Genomic DNA, 25,060 nt, shown 5'->3' on the forward strand with positions numbered 1-25,060 from the left:
TAATCTTATATTGCCTCTATGCTGCCTAATCACTCACTTTAGACACCTCACCACCTATTCTGCACCTACACAGAACTGCCATCCACTGTCATCTCACTGATCTCTCCACCTCTCTCATTCTTGGAGAAAACAGCCCGTAAACAGGACAGAAACAGCCAGGACAGGTGATAGCATGACCAACATTTAGCTCCTCACCCCGTACAAGGAGAAAATTGTGGCACTGACTAGCTCAGCCTCTTATTGATGGTGAAAACTCAAACGTCAACATTCCCTTCTTGGTGGTCCTCCCCGTCAGCCCCAGAGCGGCTTTGAATATCCCAAAGTCACCAAAATAACTCATCTGTTTAAACCTAACTAAGTATGCCACAGTTGAAGCCAAGGTCTTGCTGACTCTCTATGAGACACCTCCTGCATTATCTCATTCACTTCCATGCTTCAATGCTCTTCACCCTCTTATTTTAACTTAATTTCTTTTTTTATAATGTTTCCATTTGTTATGGTTACTTTACCTTCTTTGACAACTTCTGAAGAAGGTGCCTTCCCCCCTGGCCCAGGCCAAGTAACGAGGTGGCTTCCGACAATCCAGAATGGTAGTATAGGCCTGGTACCTGGCAGAGCAGTCTCCCAGTGTGGTGGTCTTGATAAAGAGGGACAGTCTCAGCCTGAGTGGCATCCTTGCTCCAGAGTAGAGGTCTCAACTTGGTGTGGAGTTCTCATCCTTGCTTGAGGCAGCTTTTGGGTCTTCCAACAGCCCAGCAAGGAGGTCTAATCCCAGCTTGGAGGTCTCACCTTGGCATAACGGAATGATCTCCACCCAGCCCCGTGTTATCGTTTCCACCCAGTTTTCCAGCATACCCTGAACCCAGGAGCCATTAATTGAACTGTGATCAACTTAACACTGTATAAAACTTTCCACTGTATTTTGTTTTGCAAAACTTTATGTGACAATAAATTGCTGTTCTATTCTATTGTACTTCCCCCATCTACGATTATAATCCTTTCTGCAGCTGAACATCTGGCTTCAATCCCCACAATGAAGAACCCCAGCCTCCGTCCCACAGCAGTCATACACAGTAACTCCCCTTTGACTTTTAATTGATGAGTCCCCAGGATTGACTGTAGCGTATCCTTTGAGCAACCTGGCCAGACAGCCTCAAACAATGACTGACCAAACCTCTAAGTGATATCTGTACGATTCTTCGATTGTCTTCCCACACAACCTAAAACTTGGTTGCATTGCACCCGCAGGACTGACTGTGCCTCAATCCTGGGTATTAGATCATGGAACTCTGACCCTGACTGCCCCAACTGGCCAACTGACCGTGTCCAAGCCCCTGGAATGATACCAAAGGGCAAACCTTGACTTTCTGTGCCAAGACACTCTGCCTGAAGGATGTCTCCTTGAATTTGGCTGAGGACTACTCCCCTTAGATTTTGAGACATTGCTTTTCACTCGAGACACATGTAGTGACTTTAATGTATATATGGCTGGCATATGAAGCAGGTTAACACTGATGTAGCACCGTGTCACACAGCATCATGTCCACTTCTTTGACTGATTACTGCTGGCAAGCATGACAAGTTGTTTGACTTTGTGTCTGCAATAAACGGCAAGGCGAGAAGAAGTATTTTGGGTCTTTAAGCTCTGGCAGAGAGGCCAAAATGTAAAAAGGCTAGCCAAGGCATGGCAAAGCAGGGAAGGAATGCTGTAATTGTCACAGAAGAAATAAAGTGATTGAATACTAAGAAAGTAAGCTATTGAACCTTGAATGCTGCCTGGTCCAGTCCAAGCATCAGGTGTCTGGCACTGCAGTAATTCCAGTGAGAGGTGTTGGTGTGCTCCAAAATGCAGCAGTGAGACTTAGTAACCTACTGTAGGTGGATAGGAGATCAGCCATAATGGGGTCAGGCTGGTAATTATGATATACCATCACCTGTGGAGGTGAATTGCACTCCTCATGGATTTTGCCCTGAGATACTGGCACCCACCAAGGTGGAGGTCCAGAACAGTCAGCAGTCTGGAGTCTGCAGGTAACTGCACTAACTGTCAAGTCATAAACTCTTTTGTGTCTATCTGGCAGGTTGGAGAATGGGAAACTTCGTTTTTAAGAGGTGAGATTAAGTAATAATGAGCAATAATCGCCGTTTAGTAGGGCTCTTTCTGCTCACGAGCAAACATCTCATCTCAATGTCAGGGAATTGGTCGGAAAATGCGACTTTTTCGTCTGGATGCCAAAAAGGGCCTCACTCAACATCGCACCCAATTTTCCTAAATTTCACACCTTATCATTCAGGGCCTGTGAAATTCCACTGATGGATTCTTTTAAAATAAATCTTGAATTTCTTTTCTCCATTGATTTACTGTATGACTGAAAATCTATTTGGCTCACTCAAATCTCTGGGCCTTTGCAAATAAGCATTTTTGTAAATTTCTATTCATTTAGTTTTCCATTACATTCAAAATATTTCTGAAATGATTCAGCTTCAACTCTGACTTACTCTTATAAATGGTTTGAAAACAGGATAATATCACATCGAATGCCAACTATTCAATTTCATGCTCGTCCAAAATTAAAATGGCTTTATCTCTAGCATTCTTCGAATTTGTAACGCAAGGCTGTTAGAACCCCAGGCTCAGAAAGAATGTGTTGCTTATATCTCCTTCCCAAAGAGAATACATTTAATCAGCTCAGGCTGAAACTCTATTAAGTGAATAAATATCCTCCAACTGAGAGAAAGGTGCAATGGTTTTAATAAAAGGAACTAGTTCAAAGGGATAAAGGAAAATGTGCATTGAATGTGCATGTTCAAGCCTGAGATAGACAGATTTTTGAAATCTAGGGGAGTCAAGGGTTATGAGGAACAGCCAGAAAAGTGGAAATGTGGCCAAGATCACATCAACTGTGATCTATTGAATGGCAGAGCAGGCTCGAGGGGTTGTATGGCCTACTCCTGCTCCTATTTTTTTTTGTGTATGATCTGAATAGAAGGACAGTGAAGAGAATTTGAACTAAAGCCAGCACATCCATAAAAGTCTATAAAAAGTGTAATTCAATATTTAAAAGGATGGAGGAAATTCAATACATGGTTGTACTAAAAATAATAACTGTTAAGGTGAAACACTTATGTGACAAAGAAGACATCAATGAAATATCAAGCCAAGAAAACCCAGGTAATAGAGTTTTTAAAAAGACTTCTTGTGAAATGAGCACACCATATACCTTCCTTCCTCATCCTTTAAGGTGGACAGGGTCACAGGTTTGAGAATTGCTCAACAGCCATGGCATCAGACATTAAGTAAAGTACTATTTAAATTAGGAAGACACTGCTGCTTTCCTAGGTTCAGAGAAAAAGAAAATGTGGTCAAGATTGATGTGCAGGAATTGACCCAATACAGCTCTACACGATCTACAGTTCTGGAATTCAATCCATAAACTCTACATTCACAATATTCCTTAAATTCACCAAATCAGAGAAAATACACACATATAATGTGTTCCATGTGTTACACTGCAACTTTTGCAAAAATTCAAAGAAGTAAGATAAAAATGAAATCGAAACACCAATTGAATGGACACCAGTTGAATTTTAGAAGTAGGAAAGGAACAGACAAAGGTATGTCCAGTTTGAGGATGGTTTGTTAATGAGCAATAAAATTAGATAGAAAAGTGCATCTTGATTTTCAGGATTACCAAAAAGTGCAAAACTCTATATTGGGAATGGCTTCATGCATGTTGTCCGCACCACTTTATGGGAGATGAGATGGGCTGTAAAATGGAAATGACAGATTTTCACTCTCTTTGTGTTAGGTTTGCAGCCTCGGGTTTTGTTTTGAGGAACAGGAGTATACCATTTCATCTTTTAGGCTCAATTTTGACAGGAGCCTCCAGCATGGTCTTTTCAGATTTTCATGCATTGATTGAAGGCCTTTCTTAATTATCACAGCAGCTTGCATTAACATAGCACTTTTAACACATATGACACATCCCGATCCAAAGGAAGGGATGCAGCCAAAGTTTCGTCAATGGGGTGGGTTTTAAAGGAGGGTCTTAAAAGAGGGTTCTACATTGGGGTAGGCTGCACAGACTATTATGTGAATATGTGCAAGTTATTAGAAAGGAACAGAGGAGACTGAGTGGGAGAAATTGTGGCAAAGTAAAAGCAAGTAAATGTGAAGTAATGCCTACATGATGTATAATCTAAACAAGTCAAACCAGAATATTTTTCAAATAACGAGAGACTAGAAGCTGTGAATAAACAAATGGATTGGTTGTCTAGTAAAGAAATAATTAAAAATTGATGCATAAGTACAAAAAGTAATTAAAAAGGCTAATGAAATGCTGGCTTCAATCTCAAGGGAGTTGGAGCATCAAGTAAAGGATTTATATTTCCATTGTACAGCCACTTGGTCAAACTACTTAGAGTGTACTCTGTTCATGCAAAGGAAACTGCAACCTCAGATGCATGTATTAACTTTGGAGGATCATCAGAATGATTACAGGGTCTAAGGAATTCAATTATCAGAAAAGGTTGCACATGCTCGGTTAGTATCCCATGAGTTCATAAGATTAACAAACAATAAACTGTGCTTAAAATGACAAAGAGATTTGATAGGGAACATATTGCAAAACATTTTTTCACGTGGGAATCCACAGCAGAGGGTATAACTTGCAAGTTGGAGCTAGACCACTTGGGGTGGAATTAGGAGGTACTTTTGCTGACAAAGGGTGGTAGAAATCTGCAATTCCATAAGGCTGAACATTCAGAAAAGATGGATTGATTTTTGTTGGGTAAGTATATCATGAAATATTGAGCAAAGCATGAAAAACAGAGCTGGGTTGGAGTTCATCCACAATCTAATTGAATAAAGGAAAAGGCATGAGGAACTGAAAGCTGTTTGTTTTGAATCTATCCAGAAACTTTTTAACTGTGCACTTCCTTTTAACTTTCATGCACCGAGCGTCTTATTTGTGACACTGGTGCACGCGTTTGGACTGGTGGATAATGATGCACATTAATTTTTCAAAGGAAATGCAGACATATTATTGCTGAGGTGGTGGCCCCACCAGTTTTTAACCGTTTAGAATTGAAGTGTGCATGAAGTTTGAAATGATCATCGCATCCAATAAGTCAAGATGCTTTCTGCATGAATTTGGCAGATTATGGTCTATCTGGTAGAAACTCAATTCCTGGTACACATAAGATTGGGGTTTTGTGCAGAGTTCTGGCAACAATCTGAGGTACTTTGGAGGACCGCTACATTCACAGTAGGAACAACAAGTCTCCTGAGAAGGCCAAACAGGTAAGCATATTTTAAAGTAAAAATTTATCCTGGCCCAAGACGATTAGGTATGCTCCCCAGATGCTAATGGCCAAACACATAGTCAACAATGGGCCAGATTAAGTACAGCAGGTTAGTCCCTTTTCCTGAAGTACATTAGTGAGCTATTTGGATTTTTATGATAGTCCAACAGCTTTCATGGTTGTGTTTCTGATGCTAGATTCAGAAAACTCTGGAACTCTGGGTTTCTTTTGCTTTCCAAAAATTATCACTGAAGAAATATTACTGTAGCTGACTGGAGAGGTTAATGATATTAGAGACAACAAAGATAAACATGGCTGTGTAATATAATATATATTCATACATCAACTTATATGGACATTGAATTGTTTTGAGACTTGATTCTAAAGCACAGAAGGCAAACTGAATGAGCAATATCTTCTACACTAAAATCCTCATTGATGTATGTATTTTCCGAAATAAAATACAACTATTGGTCCATCAACTTTCTCTGTATTGTCGCCTGACCATCTTATTTTAATGGATGCCACTGCACCTCTTTTTAGATTATCATTTAATACCAGACTGATCAAAAAGATCTTCAATAATAAATTGAAAACAAAATGCATACACAACAGCTTTGAGAACAAAGTGAATTTCTTAATATGGGATGCCTTATAGAATGGGGGTGGGGGGTCGCAGGGAGAGAGAGAATGATTTCCTCTGGTTGCTATTTCTAATAATAATAATTTTTGAACTGGAGGAAACCATCCTCTTAGAAGCTGATAAGATCAGTCTGTTCCTTCAAAATGCTGTATTTTTTCCAGATACAGGAAATCCCTTGGGGTGAGCAATACTTTGATTTACACTATCTTAAGGGATGCTGGTGCTTCAAAGTGCACTTCATGTCCTAATGTGTGGACATGAACCACATTAGGTAATAAAAAGCTTAGAAAGTTTTGAAGAAATAAAGACTTGGGAAATATAACTGGTTCTGAACAGTTATTTCACTTTTAAGGTTACAGTACTGTCATTATCCAGCTAATTTAAAAAAATGTGAATATTTTAACCTTTAAAATATATCTCAACTTCTTCAATTCTTTAATTCAATCAAGATATGATAAATTTCTTAACTCCACTTGTCTTCCATGTGTACTGGCTCCTCATGTCTCAGTTCAACTGTCAGTAATCTTTTCCAACAGTTGCATACCTAAAATGCCACTGCCATTGATTTATCACCGGGTTTGTGTCAGCCTGTTCTTTGAAACTTCATCTACTGTGCAATCGGGAAATTAATTGCCTACATTTCAAGTTTTTGAAGTCCTATCATTCCTTAAGCAAAAAAGCAAGCCAAATTTAATGCACAGTTTACTCGCAAAAATATTCAATTCCTCTCAGGAATGATGAATTATGACATTTACTATTTATTATAGTCATTATCCCAATAAAGTTCATGAAAATCCCACCCTGCAACAAATTTAGGAATTTGACTTAAAAAGCAGCAGCATAGGAACAAGGGAAAGATTCACATATTGCTAGATCCTGTCATTTTTCAGAATAGATGAGGCCGGTCTGGGGGGGTTATATTTCTCCCTTGATCTCCTGTAATAAAAAGATCAAAGTGCTAAAAATATTACATTCCAGTAAAGTACAAATAACAAAAGTCTGACCAAGTAGGTAGTTTATCACACACAGTTTCTATATCAACAGATATTATGTTTAAATTGAAATTATTTCAACACTGTTTTCCATTTTCCACAAAATGCCGAGACATAAGAAACATAAGTAAGCAATTGAAAATAAAAGGCCATCCAATCCATTAAGCATGCATTTTCCAACAAGTCATGGTCTTTCATTTGCACAGTGCATTATGATTCTGTATTTAATTTTTGTTTGAAATATCTTCACAACTACAGATAAAGATGAGAAAAATCATTTGATCGATCTCATCCATCAGAAAATTACACCTGCAAACTATCCCCATTACAGCCTCCTCTACTCTCTATTTGAAGAAGAATTTCTTATTGCTAATTCTGCATGAGAACTATTGAACATAGAAATGATACAGTACAGAAGGGGGCCATTTGGCCCAATGCTGACTCAAAGATACCTAGATACCCTTTCTAATTCCAACAAAATGGTTAAGACTAAAATTGGGCCCTTGAAGACAGAAACAGGGGAATATATTACGGGAACAAAGAAATGGCAGAAGAATTGAATTGCTACTTCAGATCTGTGTTCACTGGGGAAGACACGAGCAATCTCCCAGAGGTAACAGTGGCTGAAGGACCTGAACTGAAGGAAATTTATATTTGCCAGGAATTGGTGTTGGAGAGACTGTTAGGTCTGAAGGTTGATAAGTCCCCGGGGCCTGATGGTTTACATCCCAGGGTACTGAAGGAGGTGGCTCAAGAAATCGTGGATGCGTTGGTGATTGTTTTCCAGAGTTTGATAGATTTGGGATCAGTTCCTGTGGATTGGAGGGTGGCTAATGTTGTACCACTTTTTAAGAAAGGTGGGAGAGAGAAAGCAGGAAATTATAGACCAGTCAGTCTGACCTCAGTGGTGGGAAAGATGCTGGAGTCTATTATAAAGGATGAAATTATGACACATCTGGATAGTAGCAACAGGATAGGTCAGAGTCAGCAGGGATTTATGAAGGGGAAATCATGCTTGACTAATCTTCTGGAATTTTTTGAGGATGTAACTCTGAAGATGGACGAGGGAGATCCAGTAGATGTAGTGTACCTGGACTTTCAGAAAGCTTTTGATAAAGTCCCACATAGGAGGTTAATGATCAAAATTAGGGTGCATGGTATTGGGGACAAGGTACTAACTTGGATTGAAAGTTGGTTGGCTGATAGGAAACAAAGAGTAGTGATAAATGGCTCCATTTTGGAATGGCAGGCAGTGACAGTGGGGTACCGCAGGGATCAGTGCTGGGACCGCAGCATTTTACAACATATGTTAATGATATAGAAGATGGTATTAGCAATAACATTAGCAAATTTGCTGATGATACTAAGCTGGGTGGCAGGGTGAAATATGATGAGGATGTTAGGAGATTACAGAGTGACCTGGACAGGTTAGGTGAGTGGTCAGATGCATGGCAGATGCAGTTTTAATGTGGATAAATGTATGATTATCCATTTTGGTGGCAAGAACAGGAAGGCAGATTATTACCGCAATGGAATCAATTTAGATAAAGGGGCAGTACAAAGAGATCTGTGTGTTCTTGTACACCAGTCAATGAAGGTAAGCATGCAGGTACAACAAGTAGTGAAGAAGGCTAATAGCATGTTGGCCTTCATAACAAGAGGCATTGAGTATAGAAGCACGCAGGTTCTTCTGCAGCTGTACAGGGCCCTGGTGAGAGCACACCTGGAGGATTGTGTGCAGTTCTGGTCTCCAAATTTGAGGAAAGACATTCGGGCTATTGAGAGAGTGCAGCGTAGTTTCACGAGGTCAATTCCTGGAATGGCAGGACTACCTTATGCTGAAAGACTGGAGCGACTGGACTTGTATACCCTTGAGTTTAGAAGACTGAGAGGGGATCTGATTGAGACATATAAGATTATGAAAGGATTGGACAATCTGAAGGCAGGAATCATGTTTCCGCTGAAGGGTGAGTGCGAAACCAGAGGACACAGCTTAAAAATACGGGGTAGACCATTTAGGATGGAGATGAGGAGAAACTTCTTCACCCAGAGAGTGGTGGCTGTGTGGAATGCTCTGCCCCACAGGGCAATGGAGGCCCAGTCTCTGGATTCATTTAAGAAAGAGTTGGATAGAGCTCTCAAGGATAGTGGAATCAAGGGTTATGGAGATAAGGAGGATCAGGATACTGATTAAGGATGATCAGCCATGACCATATTGAATGGTGGTGCAGGCTCGAAGGGCAGAATGGCCTACTCCTTGTCTATTGTCTATTCCTGCACATTGCCCATAGCCTTGCAGCTCACAGCATGTAAGTTGCAATTCCAGGTCCTTTTAAAACATGTTTCGGGTCTCTGCCTTCATCATCAATTCAGGCAGCGAATTCCAGAAACCCACCACCCTCTGTGTAAAAACATTTTTTCTCACGTTTCCTTGAATCCTTCTGCCACGTAGTTTGAAACTATGACCCCTGGTTTTTGAACTCTCTGCCAAAGGATACAGATTTCTCCTGTCTACTCTATCTCTACAGCTTACAGTTCTGTATAACTCAATCGCGTCACCCCTCAGCCTTCTCTGTTCCAAGGAAAACCATCCCAATATCTCGATTTCTTCTCATTGCTATAATTCTCCAGCCTTGGCAACATTTTTGTAAATCTTCTTTGCACTCTCTCCAAAGCAATTACATCCTTCCTATAATGTGATTTGCACACAATACTCCAGTTGTGTCCTCGTGAGTGTCGTACACCAGTTTGTTTTAGCTTTTATTAATTTGCACTTGAGCCCTCCAGTCTTAGTATTAAGGTATTGTCTGAAACAGATTTCTTAATTTTCATTTTCTAAACTGTTTACTTCCTTAGATTTAACTCAGGAAGTTTGCCTCTTTGTTAGCTCCTGCACCAGAATCTTCTCTTGGACTTCTCTTCAAGGTGGTCATGGAGCTGGGAGGTGAATAGCTAATTAGGATGATTACAAGGGAAATTAGCCCATATTTTTCCATGACAATGAGACTTTTTATCCTTATTCTGAGCGGCAAACTGGCACAGTGGTTAGCAGTGCTGCCTCACATCGCCAGAGACCCGGGTTCAATTCCCGCCTCAGACAACTGTCTGTGTGGAATTTGCACATTCTCCCTGTGTCTGCGTGGGTGTGCTCCGGTTTCCTCCCACAGTCCAAAAGTATGCAAGTGAGGTGAATTGGCTATGCTAAATTGCCCGTAGTGTTAGGCGAAGGGGTAAATGTAAGGGAATGGGTTTGGGTGGGTTGCGCTTCGGTGGGTCAGTGTAGACCTATTGGGCCGAAGGGCCTGTTTCCACACTGAAAGCATTCTAATCTAATCAAGAGTCATAGAATGAGGGTGTCACTGGCTAGGCCAGCATTTATTGCCCAGAGGGCAGTTGAGAATCAACCAGATTGCTGTGGGTCTGGGAGGCCAGATCAGGTAAGGGTGACAGTTTCCTAGTGAACCAAATAGGCTTTTGCAACAAATTGCAATGGATTCATGGTCATTATTAGACTCTTTATTCCAGATTTTTATTGAATTCAAATTCTACCATCTGCCACAGAGGGATTCGAAGCCAAGTCTACAGAGCATTATTAACTAGGTCTCTGGATCAATGGGCATGCGATAATACCACTAGGCCATCCCTTACAAAGGGCCCACAGTTCTCCACCTGCATCCATTCCCTGGCTGGTGAAAGGGGTAGTTTAACAACAGGAGGTTGGAGTCTCAAACTTCTAATGCAGTTAGGAATTCAATGCCAACTACTGTCTGCCTGTTATCACATGCCACTGAGTGATAAAACCTGGGGAGATAGATGACTTAATGATCATATTCAGTAAAATTTTATCTGCTCCTCTGAATCAAATCGTGTCTGAGTAGTGACCCTTAATTATTTTCCATGTCCAAGAGAATACAGTCCTGATAATCTCATATTCCAGCACTAGTCCTTCACTGCCTTTTTGCATTTGCATTGCTCACTTTCATTTACAAATGCCTTGCATTTATAGCCAATGAAGTACCAAACTTTCAATCTAAAAACAATGTCATGGCAAAGATTAACACAGACACAGTGTGAAAACCATAGACAGCTTTCCTATTTTTCATATGTTACTCATAAATTCTCAACAGTGTTGTACCCAGTGGATGATGCACTGCTTTATAGGTCTCAACACAATACCATTCTCAGTGAACTTTTCCAATTTAGTGATCTTTAACTGCATAAATGTTGTGCAAACCTATGGCTCACCTCTACTTTCTCAAGAACAATTAGGAAAGAGCATTACATGCTGGCCTTGCCAACAATTAGTATATTGCAAGAATTAATACATAAAACCCATTTTTGTAAATAAAGCAGGGTTATATTCAAATAGTGTGTCCCATAAAATGCTGGAAAGTGTCATTGCTCAACCTAAACATAGTTTGATTTCAAGTTCAATTGTCAGTGAATGGTCAATTGCGTGACTTCTAAAAATCAGCGCAGGTCCATATAATTCATTTGGTTTGTAATCTCCCATTTTGATCTCACATTTCACTTGTGGTATCTTCCTAGAACTGACAACTCTGAGTTATTCATGAGACTTCCACACTTACTTCTTCTGACACATTTTGCATGGTTTGATTAGTGCAGTAGCAAGTGCTGCCAGCAGCCTGAATTGTACCCCTGCAAGCATCTCACCAGAAAATATAGCTTGCCTGCAATGACGCGGTCCTCTTTCCCCCCTGGCCTGAACACTTATCCCGAAACTGATTCTTTTTTTCATGACATAAAGTTAGAAAAGTCAATGTTAGATAAAGATACAGGAGCAGAATTAGCCCATCAGCCTATTGAGTCTGTGCCGTCATTCAATCATGGCTGATATGTTTCTCAGCACCATTCTCCTGCCTTCTCCCAGTAACATTTGTTCGCCTTACTAATCAAGAATCTATCTCTGTCTTAAATGCATTCACAGACTTGGCCTACACAGCCTTCTGTAGCAATGAGTTCTACAGATTCACCACCTTCTAACTGAAGAAATTCCTCCACATCTCACTTCTTTAAGGGTTATCCTTTCTTTATGAAGCTCTGCCCTCATGCAATAGTCTCTCCAACTAGCGAAACAACTTCTCCAGGTCCACTCTATCCAGGTGTCTCAGTATCCTGTGTTATGAGGCAGAGGTCGAACCCCATACGCCCCCCCTCCATCTAATAACTAAACACCCAGAGAGGCTCACCCCACCACATAATCTGTTAAAAGAAGTGCAAAAAGTGAAATAACTGACCTCTCACCCCCAAACTGTTAAAATGTGGTTAAATAATATGAAATCCTTTCATTCACTCAATAATCAGCAAGTAACAACTTATTTTTCTAATTCCAACAGTGAACAAATTAACAAAACTGCTAACAAACCTAATAAATTCCCCCAAACTGATGAGTATCTAATGGTATGCTGCTTCAGTAAATACAAGTCCCACTTATATAACAAAACAATACAATTTAGTCTCTCAAAATAACAAAGTTATGACTTCTGGACTTTTCTGTGACTTCTCCTTCGAATGTTTGCATCAGGAACACCTCTGTCCGCCGAACTCTGGTCAGGAATATTGTCTAAGAGTGCCATTGAACTTTTAGTCAGATGATAGTTACTCTGAGAGTTGAAAGAGCTAATCTCTTCAGATGTCAGTTTGCTCTCTGCCGATTTTCAGAAGCCCTCTTCTATTTTTTAAATTTTATTAAACAAATTACAAAATCAGTTTACAACAAACAGTTACATTTACAGCTGCATACAAGAGACAGCAATTTTACAAGGGAGAGGAGCAGCAAAGCCAGTCCCCAAATCCGACCGTTCAAACAGTTTACAGGGACATGAGGACAAACCTCAAATCCCAGTTTGCCCTCTTCTTTTATACACTTGATGACCTATTAATTTCTTTACAATCTATCGTCAAAACCATCGGTTTTAAATTTAATTGGTCGTTAGTCTCCAAGTGCCTGGTTTAAATTAATTGGCTAAATTTAAAAATCTGTTGTTTTGGTAAAAATGCTGCTTTGCCTGCTGACAGTATAGCCTTTTGATACAAATGAGCATCTGCAACTGACAAGCTGCTGCCCACAGATACTCATTTTTAAATTGTTAAGCACAGAAAACATAAAGCACATCATCTTTTAAAGGAGCCATGCATTCTTGCCCCTATTATTTTACAAACATCAAATTCTAACATCTTGCCTTGTAGTCCACAAATACTCTACCCACCTTCACAACACCTATAAGTTTCATTCAGATCCCCCCTCATCCTCATAACTTGATCAAGTACAGATTCAGAGTCCACAACCACTCCCTCATATGACAAGCCCTTCAGCCCCAGGATCACTCTGTAAACCTCCTTTGGGCTCCCTTAAACATCCTTCTCTTAACAAAGCACGTCCTTTCTTGGATACGGATCCCAAAACTGCTTCAAAAATTCTAAATGCAGTCTGATCAGAACCTTATCCAGCCTCAGCAGTACAGCCTCTGCTCTTGCATTCTAGCCATTCAAAATTAATGCAAACATTGAGTTTGTCTTCCTAACTATCCACTGAACCTACTTATTAACCTTAAGAAAACCCTAAACTACGATTCCTTCAGAGTTCCAGGTTTCCTAAGTCTTGCCCTGTTTCGAAAATAGTCGATCCCTCTATTCTTCCTACCAAAGTGTATAACCTCATATTTTCTGATGTTGCATTCCATCTGCCACTTCTTTGCTCACTCTCCTAGCCTGTCCATGTTCTTCTGTGGCTTCTCAGCCTCCTCAACATTACCTATCTGTGTCATCTGTAAACCTTGCAATAATGCCCTCAGTTCCTTTGTCCAGATTGTTAATGCATAACTTAAGTAGTTGTGATCCCAACACAGATGTCTGTGGAACTCCACTAGCCACTTGCTAATGTCTTGAAAAAAATCTCCTTTATCCTCAATCTTTGCCTTCTGCCAGTCAGCCAATCCTCTATCCATGCCAGTCACCTGCCCCTAACACCATTGGCTCTTCTCATATTTGACAACCTCCTGTGCAGCATTTTGTCAAAGTCCTTCTGGAAATCTAAATAAATCATGTTCACTAGCGCTTCTTTGTCTAAGTTGTTTGTCTACACCCTAGAACTCTGGGGTGTAGTCTATCTGGTCTGGGTAATTTATCCAACTTCAGACCTTTCAGCTTCTCCCGGGGAGGGATTAGACAGTCATGGATGACAAAGGAAGTCAGAAAATGTATTAAAGAAAAAGAGAGATCCTATAAAGTGACCAAGAGCACTGGGAAATCAGAAGATTGGGAAGGCTACAAAAACAAACAGAGGATAACAAAGAGAGAAATAAGGAAGAAGAGGATCAAATATGAAGGTAGGCTAGCCAGTAATATTAAAAATGATAGTAAAAGTTTCTTTCAATACATTAGAAACAAACGACAGGCAAAAGTAGACATTGGGCCACTTCAAACTGATGCTGGAAGCCTAGTGACGGGATATAAGGAAATAGCAGGAGAACTTAACAAGTACTTTGCGTCAGTCTTCACAGTGGAAGACATGAGTAATATCCCAACAATTAAAGGGAGTCAGGGGGCTGAGTTGAGTATGGTTGCCATTACAAAAGAGAAAGTGCTAGAAGAGCTAAAAGTTTTAAAATTGATAAATCTCTTGGCCCCGATGGGATATATCCTAGAGTTCTGAGAGAGGTGGCTGAGGAAATAGCATTGGTTGAGATCTTTCAAAAGTCACTGGAGTCAGGGAAAGTCCCAGATGATTGGAAGGTCACTGTTGTAAACCCCTTATTCAAGAAAGGATCAAAACAAAAGATGGAAAATTATAGGCCAATTAGCCTAACCTCGGTTGTTGGTAAAATTCTAGAATTTATCATTAAGGTGAGGTTTCTAAATTCTTGGAAGAGCAGAGTCTGATTAGAACAAGTCAACATGGATTTAGTAAGGGGAGGTCGTGTCTGACAAACCTGTTGGAATTCTTTAAAGAGGTGACAAGTAGGTTAGACCAGGTAAACCCAGTGGATGTGGTCTATGTAGACTTCCAAAAGGCCTTTGATAAGGTGCCACACAGGAGGCTGCTGAGCAAGGTGAGGTGAGCTACTGGGATTGATTGAGGATTGGCTGTCTGACAGAAGGCAGAGAGTTGGGATAAAAGGTTCTTTTTCAGAATGGCAGCCGGTGATAAGCGGTGTCCCGCAGGGTTCAGTGTTGGGGCTGCAGCTGTTCATGTTATATATTAATGATCTGGATGAAGGGACTGGGGGAATTCTAGCGAAGTTTGCCGATGATACGAAGTTAGGGGGACAGGCAGGTAGCACTGAGGAAGTGGGGAGGCTGCAGAAGGATCTAGACAGTTTGGGAGAGTGGTCCAGGAAATGGCTGATGGAATTCAACGTGAGCAAATGTGAGGTCTTGCACTTTGGAAAAAAGAATAAAAGCATTGACTACTTTCTAAATGGTGAGAAAATTCGTAAAGCCAAAGTACAAAAGGATCTGGGAGTGCTAGTCGAGGATTCTCTAAAGGTAAACATGCAGATTGAGTCCATGATTAAGAAAGCGAATGCAATGTTGTCATTAACCTCAAGAGGGTTGGAATATAAAAGCACTGTTGTGCTACTGAGACTTTATAAAGCTCTGGTTAGGCCCCATTTGGAGTTCTGTGTCCAGTTTTGGTCCCCACACCTCAGGAAGGACATACTGGCACTGGAGCGTGTCCAGCGGAGATTTACACGGATGATCCCTGGAATGATTGGTCTAACATACGAGGAACGGCTGAGGATCCTGGGATTGTATTCACTGGAGTGTAGAAGATTAAGGGGAGATTTAATAGAAACTTACAAGGTAATACATGGCTTGGAAAGGGTGGACGCTAGGAAATTGTTTCTGTTAGGTGAGGAGACTAGGACCCGTGGACACAGCCCTAGAATTAGAGGGGGTCAATTCAGAACAGAAATGCGGAGACATTTCTTCAGCCAGAGAGTGGTGGGCCTGTGGAATTCATTGCCACAGGGTGCAGTGGAGACCGGGACGCTAAATGTCTTCAAGGCAGAGATTGATAAATTGTTGATGTCACAAGGAATTAAGGGCTACGGGGAGAATGCTGGTCAGTGGAGTTGAAATGCCCATCAGCCATGATTGAATGGCGGAGTGGACTCGATGGGCCAAATGGCCTTACTTCCACTCCTATGTCTTATGGTCTTATGGTCCAGCACCTTCACTTCAGTGATGGCCACTCCACTCATATCTGCCTCCTGACTCTCTTGAAGTTCCGATATGCTGCTGGCGTCTTTCACTTTGAAAACTGATGCAAATTACTTATTCCATTCCTCTGCCATTTTTTTGTTCCCCTTAATCCTTCTCCAGCCTCATTTCCAGTGGTTCAATATCCATTCTTGCCTCTCTATTCCATTTTATGTACCTAAAATAACACTTGCAATGCTCTTTTACATCACTAGCCAGTTTACTATCATATTTTATTTTCTTCTCCCATTTTTTTAGTTGGCTTCTGCTGTTTTTCAAAGGCTTTCCACTAATCTTCATTATATTGTAAGCTTTTTTTTTCGCTTTTATGCCGTCCTTGACATCCCTTATCAGCCATGGTTGCCTCATCCTGTGCTGTGCCTTCTGAATTACCCAAAAAAACTGCTGCCATTGATGATCCACTGTCTTCCCTGCTAGGCTCCCCTTCTAATCAACTATGGCCAGCTTCTCCCTCATGTCTTTGGAGTTACCTTTACTCAATTGTAATACCATTACATCTGATTCAAGCTTCTCTCTCTCAAACTGAAGGTGAATTTTGTTATATTATGGTTACTAGTCCTGAGGGGTTTCTTTATCTTATGCTAACTAATCAAATCTGCCTCATGACATATCATCAAATATAGAATTGTTTGTTCCCTAAAGGGTTCTACCACAAGCTGCTCCAAAAAACCATCTTGTAGACATTCCACAAATTCCTTTGAGCTTAGACAAAGGGTCAATTAGACTTGAAACGTCAGCTCTTTTCTCTCCTTACAGATGCTGCCAGACCTGCTGAGATTTTCCAGCATTTTCTCTTTTGACCACAAATTCCTAGTCTTGAGCTATGCGACCAACCTCATTTTTCCAGTTCATCTGCATACTGAAGTCTCTCATGATTATTATAATAGTGCCTTTTCTATATCTCCTGATTTATCCTTTTCCTTCTCTGTTCCTCAACTCCAACTTCTGATTGTTTATTGTTATCAATTTGATTTCATTTCTTACAAACAAGGCAACCTCATTCCCTCTGTCCATCTGTCTGTCCTATCTTTAGGATGCAAATCCTTGGATTAAATTTCCCTGCCCTGATCACTCTGTGATGCCCAAACCATTACACCTGTCAATTTCAATCAGCACTACGTATTTCTGTATAACACCTCTGTCCTTCATTCACTGCCCTGTTCTCACAATTGTCCCCTTTATTTGCTGTGCCTGAAATTAGATTTCTGATGCTTTTCATACTCTCTGTCCTAATACTTCTTCTGGAATTTTTAACTTCACCTGAGCACCGCCGCGCCCCCCAACAACCTGGAACTAGTTTAAAGTTCTTGTGATCTTGACTTACTCGATTTGCACCATCAATTCATCCACCTTATTCTGAAAACTTTGTGCATTAAGATACAAAGCCTTTAAGCTTGCTGTCTTATTGAGTTTCCCTAGACTTTTTTTGATTCTTTAGCAAAATATGATATTCATACATTCTGTCCCATATTCTGTCCCTTTCTTTCATTTTTTGATAACAATCAATCCCATCACTAACCAGCAATCCTGTCTTTTCCTTTACTTTTGACATTATAGTTTTCTACACAACTGAACCCACTCCCCACCCGACATCCTGCTTTACAATAAAGCAAAGAATGCAGGTTTTGGTAAAAATCAACAGGTCTAGCAGCATTGATAGGAAGAAAGCAGAGTTAACATTTTGAGTCTGGTGACTGTTCATCAGAATTGTTAGCAGCTCTGAGCTGGGAAAAAGTGGTATTTATGCTGAAGGCAGAGTTCGGGAGGTGGCTGGGGTAAGGGAACTTGCTAACAGTTCCGATGAAGAATCTCCAGACTTAAAATGCTAAATCAGTTTTCTTGCCTCAAATGCTGCCAGAGCTGCTAAGTTTTACCAGAAACTTCTGTTTTCACTTTGACCTCACCCTCCCACTATTTAGTTTAAAGCCTGAGTATAGCCCTAGTAATGTGATTCACCAGGAATCTGCTCAGCATGATTCAGGTGGAGCCCTATCCCATTTCAACAGCTCCCTTCTTTCCTCATTGCTTCCACACTATTCTTTCAGCCACGCCTTTATCTTCTTAATCTTGTTTACCTTGTGCCAATTAGCTCATGGCTCAGATTGTAATCAGGACATTACCTTTCTGATTTCATCTCTTCCCTTACCCCAGCCACCTCCCCAACTCTGCCTTCAGCATAGATACCACTTTTTCCCAGCTCAGAGCTGCTAACAGTTCTGATGAAAAGTCACCAGACTCAAAATGTTAACTCTGCTTTCTTCCTATCAATGCTGCTAGACCTGTTGATTTTTACTGTTTAGCAGCTCATAATCCCTCAGGAGAACCTCTTTCCACCCATATTGTTGGTAGCGCCATTGGTCACAACAACTGAATCTTCCCCCTCACACTTCAAGTTCCTTTACAACCCAAATGAGATATCCTGAACCAAGCGACCAGGCAACAAACCTTTGGGGCTCTCAATCATGCCAGAGAGAACAGTGTCTATTTCCCTGACTATGCTATCTCCTTTCTCCTCCCCCCACCCCCACCCCCCCTCAATAATGACTCCATGATGCTATGGTTAATTTTCTCATCTTTTAAGGGGTGTGTCTGCTTCCTTAAGCACAACATCCAGGTAACTCCCCCCCTCACTGATGGTCACAGTGTTCAAAGCTCAGACTCTAGTTCATCAATTCTGAACCAGACTTCCTCAAGCAACCAATATTTGCTACTGATGTTCGTAGAGCTTACTATTAACCACAATGGCCTCCACCAGCTCCCACATCATGCAGCTATAATGCATTGTTTAGATCAGAGTGGTGCTGAAAAAGCACAGCAGGTCAGGCAGCATCCGAGGAGCAGGAAAATCGACATTTCGGGCAAAAGCCCTTCATCAGGACCATTCCTGAGGAAGGGCTTTTGCCCAAAACGTCGATTTTCCTGCTCCTCAGATGCTGCCTGACCTGCTGTGCTTTTCCAGCACAACTCTGATCTAAACTCTGGTTTCCAGCATCTGCAGTCCTCACTTTTGCCTAGGTATAATGCATCGCCTGGCCCTGCATCTCTATTTTATTTAGTTTTTTCTTAATTTGCTTTTAAAATTTAGTTAAATATTGCTCCTATTTACCTTCAATCGAAGATAGTCAAATTAGCAGCTATTACCAAACAATGAACTTATGGTTTTCCTATGATGTCTCATTTTGTCTCATGCAGGGCCCCCACTACTGGGCTTCAACTTAATCTGTTTATAAAAAAACTTTAAAAATATGAACCAACAGAAAGCAAGCAAAAAGCAACTCTTCCCCTCTGCACTGAATTCCCATGCTGTCTCTAAAGTTCTCAAACTATATACTCACTCGAGTTGTGTCTGACTCTGGATGAGATCTCTCCTTGCTGACTGTACAAAGCTTACTGATCTCTTTCCCATTCAACTACGTTTGCAGATACAATGGGAAAAGTGATTTTTAGTTTTTAATAACTGTTGCCAGTAATATTATATGACATCAAAAGCGACCTTGACCTGTTATGCTATGTGAAAGGGGCAATATAAAATGTCAAGCTTTGTTTCATGCGTAAATACAATTCTCTAGCTAATGATGGACATAATTGCAATAAGCAACCTGCAGATACAGTGTAATGATGGTGAAGTGTTTACTTACACACTTGTCCTCAGATCCTGTGACCAAGAATCTCCCACAGGGACTCAGGGCAATCTTGCATGGATGGCAGCGATTGTGATGTCCTTCATATCGACGCACAGACCTGAAAAAACATCACTCACTGTCAATAGAGTTCTCTAGTTTGGCAAATATTTAAATCCAGATTACATTTACTCTCTTAATCTGTTGGGAACTGATTTTCTCCTTAATTAGAACATCAAGCTCTACATGCAAAGTAATTATTATAAAAGTTGAGAAGTGAATTCTTGCCTAGGCTATACTAATCTGAAATACCTGATCTCGCCTGATCTCAGAAGCTAAGCAGACTCAAGCCTCGTTAATATCTGGATGGGAGATTGCCTGGAATATTAGGTGCAGTAGGTTTTAAGAAAGTGCTGTGGCTCATCTGATAGGCCTCTGAACTGGAAGATTGTAGGTTCAAGTCCCAGTTAACATTGAAGGGCCTCTTGTAGTTAAGTCCCACCTGTGCTAGAGGTTGATTTTAAAAATGGTTTAACTTTTAAAAAGTGGATTTTACAGCTCAGCAGGCTTTTGTTTCTCCTGTAGATACTTGGGAACTTCTTTGATGAGGAAGTGGCACCAACTCACCACCTTCTACATCAAATAGGTTCACAGTCTAAATGGAAGCTCTCACTTTTTAAAATGCTCCTCTTCATTTTTCAAAATACTCATAAATGCTGGAGTGTAAAAGGCTGCATTTTCCGAGCACTATTGAGATTCTGTTGGAATGAGGTTCAGGACTGGAAAGATAGAGGGGAGTTACATCATATTCTTAGGAGACCATCACAGTTAAAGGCTGCAAGTAGGGTCAACAAAGTGGTCATTGAGGGTGATTAGCCAATTAGGGCAATTATTCTTCAATGAGAAGTCAATATGCACAGTTGAAGAACCGCCACCATCACCCTCACCATCCCTTCCATAGTGTGTAGGATTCAAGATCATTCGGGAGCCGTGTCATCATTCAGGACCTCCTTCCACCTATCCCACCTCCATCGCCCCTCTCCCTAGTCCCTCCTCCCTACCTTTTATCTTAGCCTGCTTGGCTCTCTCTCTTATTCCTGATGAAGGGCTTATGCTCGAAACGTCGAATTCTCTATTCCTGAGATGCTGCCTGGCCTGCTGTGCTTTGACCAGCAACACATTTGAAGCTATGTGACCACCAGAGTCCAAGGATCCATACCTCAATGACAGGGCCACAAGGATGATGAGCTATAACTATGTCCATCACTAATGCTGCAGCTACATTCCACCTTCCCCCCCCCCCATACACACACACACCGCCCTGAAGGCCTTCAGCTGTTTATTTTAATTCTTCAACATAGCCAACATAGTGGGTGTCTTAACATGGAGATTTCCTCCTACTTTCCTGCCTGCATCAACAGAGCCTATCACTCCCAGTCAAGATGGAATTTGCTATCATCAGATTCAAATCATTCATTCTTTTTCTCTTTCCACTGATGCTGCCAGACCTATGAAGATTTTCTAATATTTTCTGTGTTTCTGGAATTTATGAAGCTATATAAAGGAATTCTTCGGTGCAGATTGAAATATCACAAATATGTCATCTAAGTATTGGAAGTATGCTTATACATGTCATTAATAAATTCTATTCTTCACTTACAATTTACCATTGAAATGAAGAAATCAAATGAGATTCCCTTCCTCAATGTATTAGTTGAGAATTTTGAGTTGAGTTTGATTTATTGTTACATGAACAGGTATAGTGAAAAGTGTTGCTTTGCATGTTGTACACACCAGACAAAGTGCAGCAGGATAGCAGAACAGAGAGCAGAACACTGTTACAGCCACAGAGAAGGTCTAGACAGAGAGAGAGAGAGAGAGAGATCAACATTAACATTTGAGAGGTCCATTCAAAAATCAGATAGCAGCGGGGAAGAAGCTGCTCTTGAATCAGTTTGTACATGTATTCAAACATTTATATCTTCTGCCTGAAGGAAAAGGGTGGAAGAGAGTATTTGGAAAATGGGCTATTAACTAAGATCTCCTGAAAGCCTACATTCACTGGCCAAAATTCACCTTGGGATTTCTATAAGATCAATCTTATTGACAACCTCTTATTGGTGAATCGGGCTCTATCCACTTACTCACCGCATAAGCTTGATGCTGAGACATGGCATATCAAAACTATTCTTTGTGATAACGGATACACTTAATTCACTCATTACTTGTTATCAATCACATATATTCATGAAAGGCATATGTCCACCATTTTTGGCCCTGAGCAGTGGACAGTCTACCTCAGATTATGCAGGAAGTGGAAGGGATCTCAACTATATGAACAACAGCTGGAGAACTGTCTCATGCTGCTACTATGCAGTAAATCCACAAATGGCTTTCTCCAATAACAGAATGTTGCCATCAAGCCTAAAAGGCGTTTTGCTTACCACAAGAATGAGTAATAAGATGTATGAATTTCAGTGCCAGCGTGATGCCAAGTATGTATGTACAGCCCAATGACTGGCAGATTATATCAAACAACATGTCCCCTTGACCATGCTGGCTCATGCTCAACAACCTTTCACTAACAAGCCTCAGAAAAGTATATCCACTATAATGTGTGATCCTGTAATTGGAAATCATTCCTCAAATAACCCGGACTGTACGAAGAGTTTTACGAGAAAGGGCATCAGTCAGGCTCACAGTGTGACGCATTTTTGTGTGCTAGAAGCGAATACTTAAATACTCAGGATCTAGTATGTAAGTAAAAGGAATTTGTTCATATATTGCATCTCTTACAAAAGAAATGGTCATGGAGGCAGCCAACCTCATCCATCAAGGAAGAACATCGTATTATTTACTGATACAGCTTGGGAGACATTTCTTGGCCCTTTTGGGGTCTTACTGGAAGCATTGAAACAAATCTTTTCCATCTCAAAGTCAGTCTTGTCCCACATTCTGCATATAACCACAAAAAGCATTTCATTTCAGGAGGCTATTACAGAATTTATAAAGAAAGTGAGAGCTTTTAATAAGCTCAAAAAAACAGATGTCAAAGATGAAGGGGAAAATCTAGTTGCGGAGTCTGAAACAATTACTGAATAAACATTTAGCAGCAGTTTCTAGTAAGCATGAGAATGAAGGTGTACTATGAAGAAATTGTTAAAATTATATGGAAAGGAATTGTTTCTGAAAAATGAACAAAATAGAGAAACATCAGGGGCTGACAGCAATCACCAGAGACCACTGACGAAGAGATATTACAGACGCCAACTAAGTTTTTCAATCATCCTTGGAAGTTATATATTAAATATGGTCTTGGTATTGAGTAGCCAATTAATATTTATATTTAAGGAAGGAGTAAAGGTTAACCTTATTAACATAACATGAATTTTGTGTAGCCTCTGGGCTGGAAATTTAATTTAGACCCATATATTGGTGATTTAGGGGATGTGCTAGATTTGTGCATCAATATGTTGAGGGCCTGAAGCCCCCTTGACACTGGTCTTTGGTCTTCATCGGCACAGTGGACATCAAGAGCAATTTTTTCTCTAGGAGGAACCATGAAGTGGGTTAGCCACCTTCCAGCTGCCTTCATATTTGAATCTTGGGGAAAGGCTGGGATGCCAAAAGGGATAGTGGGGAGCGTTTGGAATGCACGGGTGAACTGGCAGAGCCCGGCCATTGGGAAGGTAAATTAGGAATGATATGGGAAGTGGGGTTGAAAGGGAGGAAGGGTCCCAATTGGGAGGAATTAGTGATGGAAGGAGGTCAGAAGGGAAAGTGCAAGAGTCAGTCAGGGTGCAGAAGCAACCATCAGAGAGCTGAGTGGGAAGTAGTTACTGAAGTGCAGTCCTCTAGGCTCCATAGTAAAGTCAGCATATTTCAAAACATTACGTTTTTAGTGGTAGCCTTTGTGACCTGTGGTACACATGATACTCAAATATATATATTTTTAATTTTTGCATTATTTTCATATTCATTAACTGTCAATTGTGCATCCATCATGAAGTTATTGAATATGTTCAATGGTACAGACTATTTAACTTACAAGTTGAGCTCTAGCATTTAAGCCTTCATATGTGAAGTAATACAATTTTAATTGTGCTTATATTACTTAGTTTCCTAAGTTAGTATATACTTCCATGTCAGCTAATCATGTGGATGTACACAAAGACACATACAGTTTTATTAGTATTTCTGGTGTCTTCACTGAGTTTTATATTTCTCACAGGACTACATTCACTCACTCAGTAACCTACATCCAGGTGTCTTCTCAACAACATTTTTTTTAAAGTTTCACGGAATGCGTTAACTGCAAGTCACACCAGCTCCTGAAGGATGAATACTCAGCCTTAAACAGGGATTTGCTGAGATTGTTCAGTGAAAGGGAGCAACTCATTCGAGGAATTATGTGCACAAAAGGCAAGGCCAATGTTTTTTGCCCATCCCTAACTGCCTTTGAAATTAGTATTGCTTCTTTGTTGGAATCACACATTGGCAGAACCAAGCGAGGACATCAGATTCCCTTGCTGGATGGGTTTTTACAACAATCGTTGACAGTTGCATGGTCACCACAACTGAGATTAGCTTTCAATCTGGTTTTATTAATTAGCTGACTTTAAATTGTACCAGATGCTGTGTTGAGACTTTTACTGCTGACTGCAGAGAATTAGCCTGGCCCCCTGGTTTACTAGTCAGGTGACATTACAACGATGTCATTGTCTAGACCACATACCTTTGCTGTGCCCATGTAAAAACACTCCAAGACATATAGAGTCATAGAGATGTACAGCATGGAAACAGACCCTTCGGCCCAACCCGTCCATGCTGACCAGATATCCCAACCCAATCTAGTCCCACCTGCCAGCACCCGTATGAAGCTATAAATCTTTAATGCATGTTATTGCTCCAAACCAGTTGCTCCCTTTCACTGAGGGAGAAAAGGAGCAACTTCCCCTTGAGGGTGAGCATTGGTTCTTCAAGTTTTGCTGACTCATAGCCAAGCAGCTGGCAGATGTGCTCCTCCAATGTACATTTTCCATGTGCAGGAAATCTGTTGAAATAAACTAGCAGGACAACATTTCGATAAACTGGATCCCATTGGTGCCAACGGTGACTTGCCTTGCAATATGTAAGATAGCAGTCTCAAACTTGCCAGATTCTGGAGCTTGTGGCTTAGCAGTCCTTCAGCATGATGTTCTCCTTAGGATTAAGGTTTGTGGTACTATCATTAGCCAGGAAACAGTCCAGGCATG

General features: G+C 40.7%; 1 protein-coding gene across 1 annotated transcript in view; it reads right to left on the reverse strand.

Moving 5' to 3' along the window:
* Positions 1-25,060, reverse strand: part of wdr27 (WD repeat domain 27) — a 471,702-nt gene that overhangs the window by 241,286 nt on the left and 205,356 nt on the right. The window contains exon 22 of the mRNA XM_060830707.1: positions 19,824-19,926. Coding sequence (XP_060686690.1) covers positions 19,824-19,926 — 103 coding nt within the window. The remainder of the gene's footprint in view (positions 1-19,823; positions 19,927-25,060) is intronic.

The sequence above is a fragment of the Hemiscyllium ocellatum genome, chromosome 10 (genome assembly GCF_020745735.1).
Source record: "Hemiscyllium ocellatum isolate sHemOce1 chromosome 10, sHemOce1.pat.X.cur, whole genome shotgun sequence".
Classification (NCBI taxonomy): Eukaryota; Metazoa; Chordata; class Chondrichthyes; order Orectolobiformes; family Hemiscylliidae; genus Hemiscyllium; species Hemiscyllium ocellatum.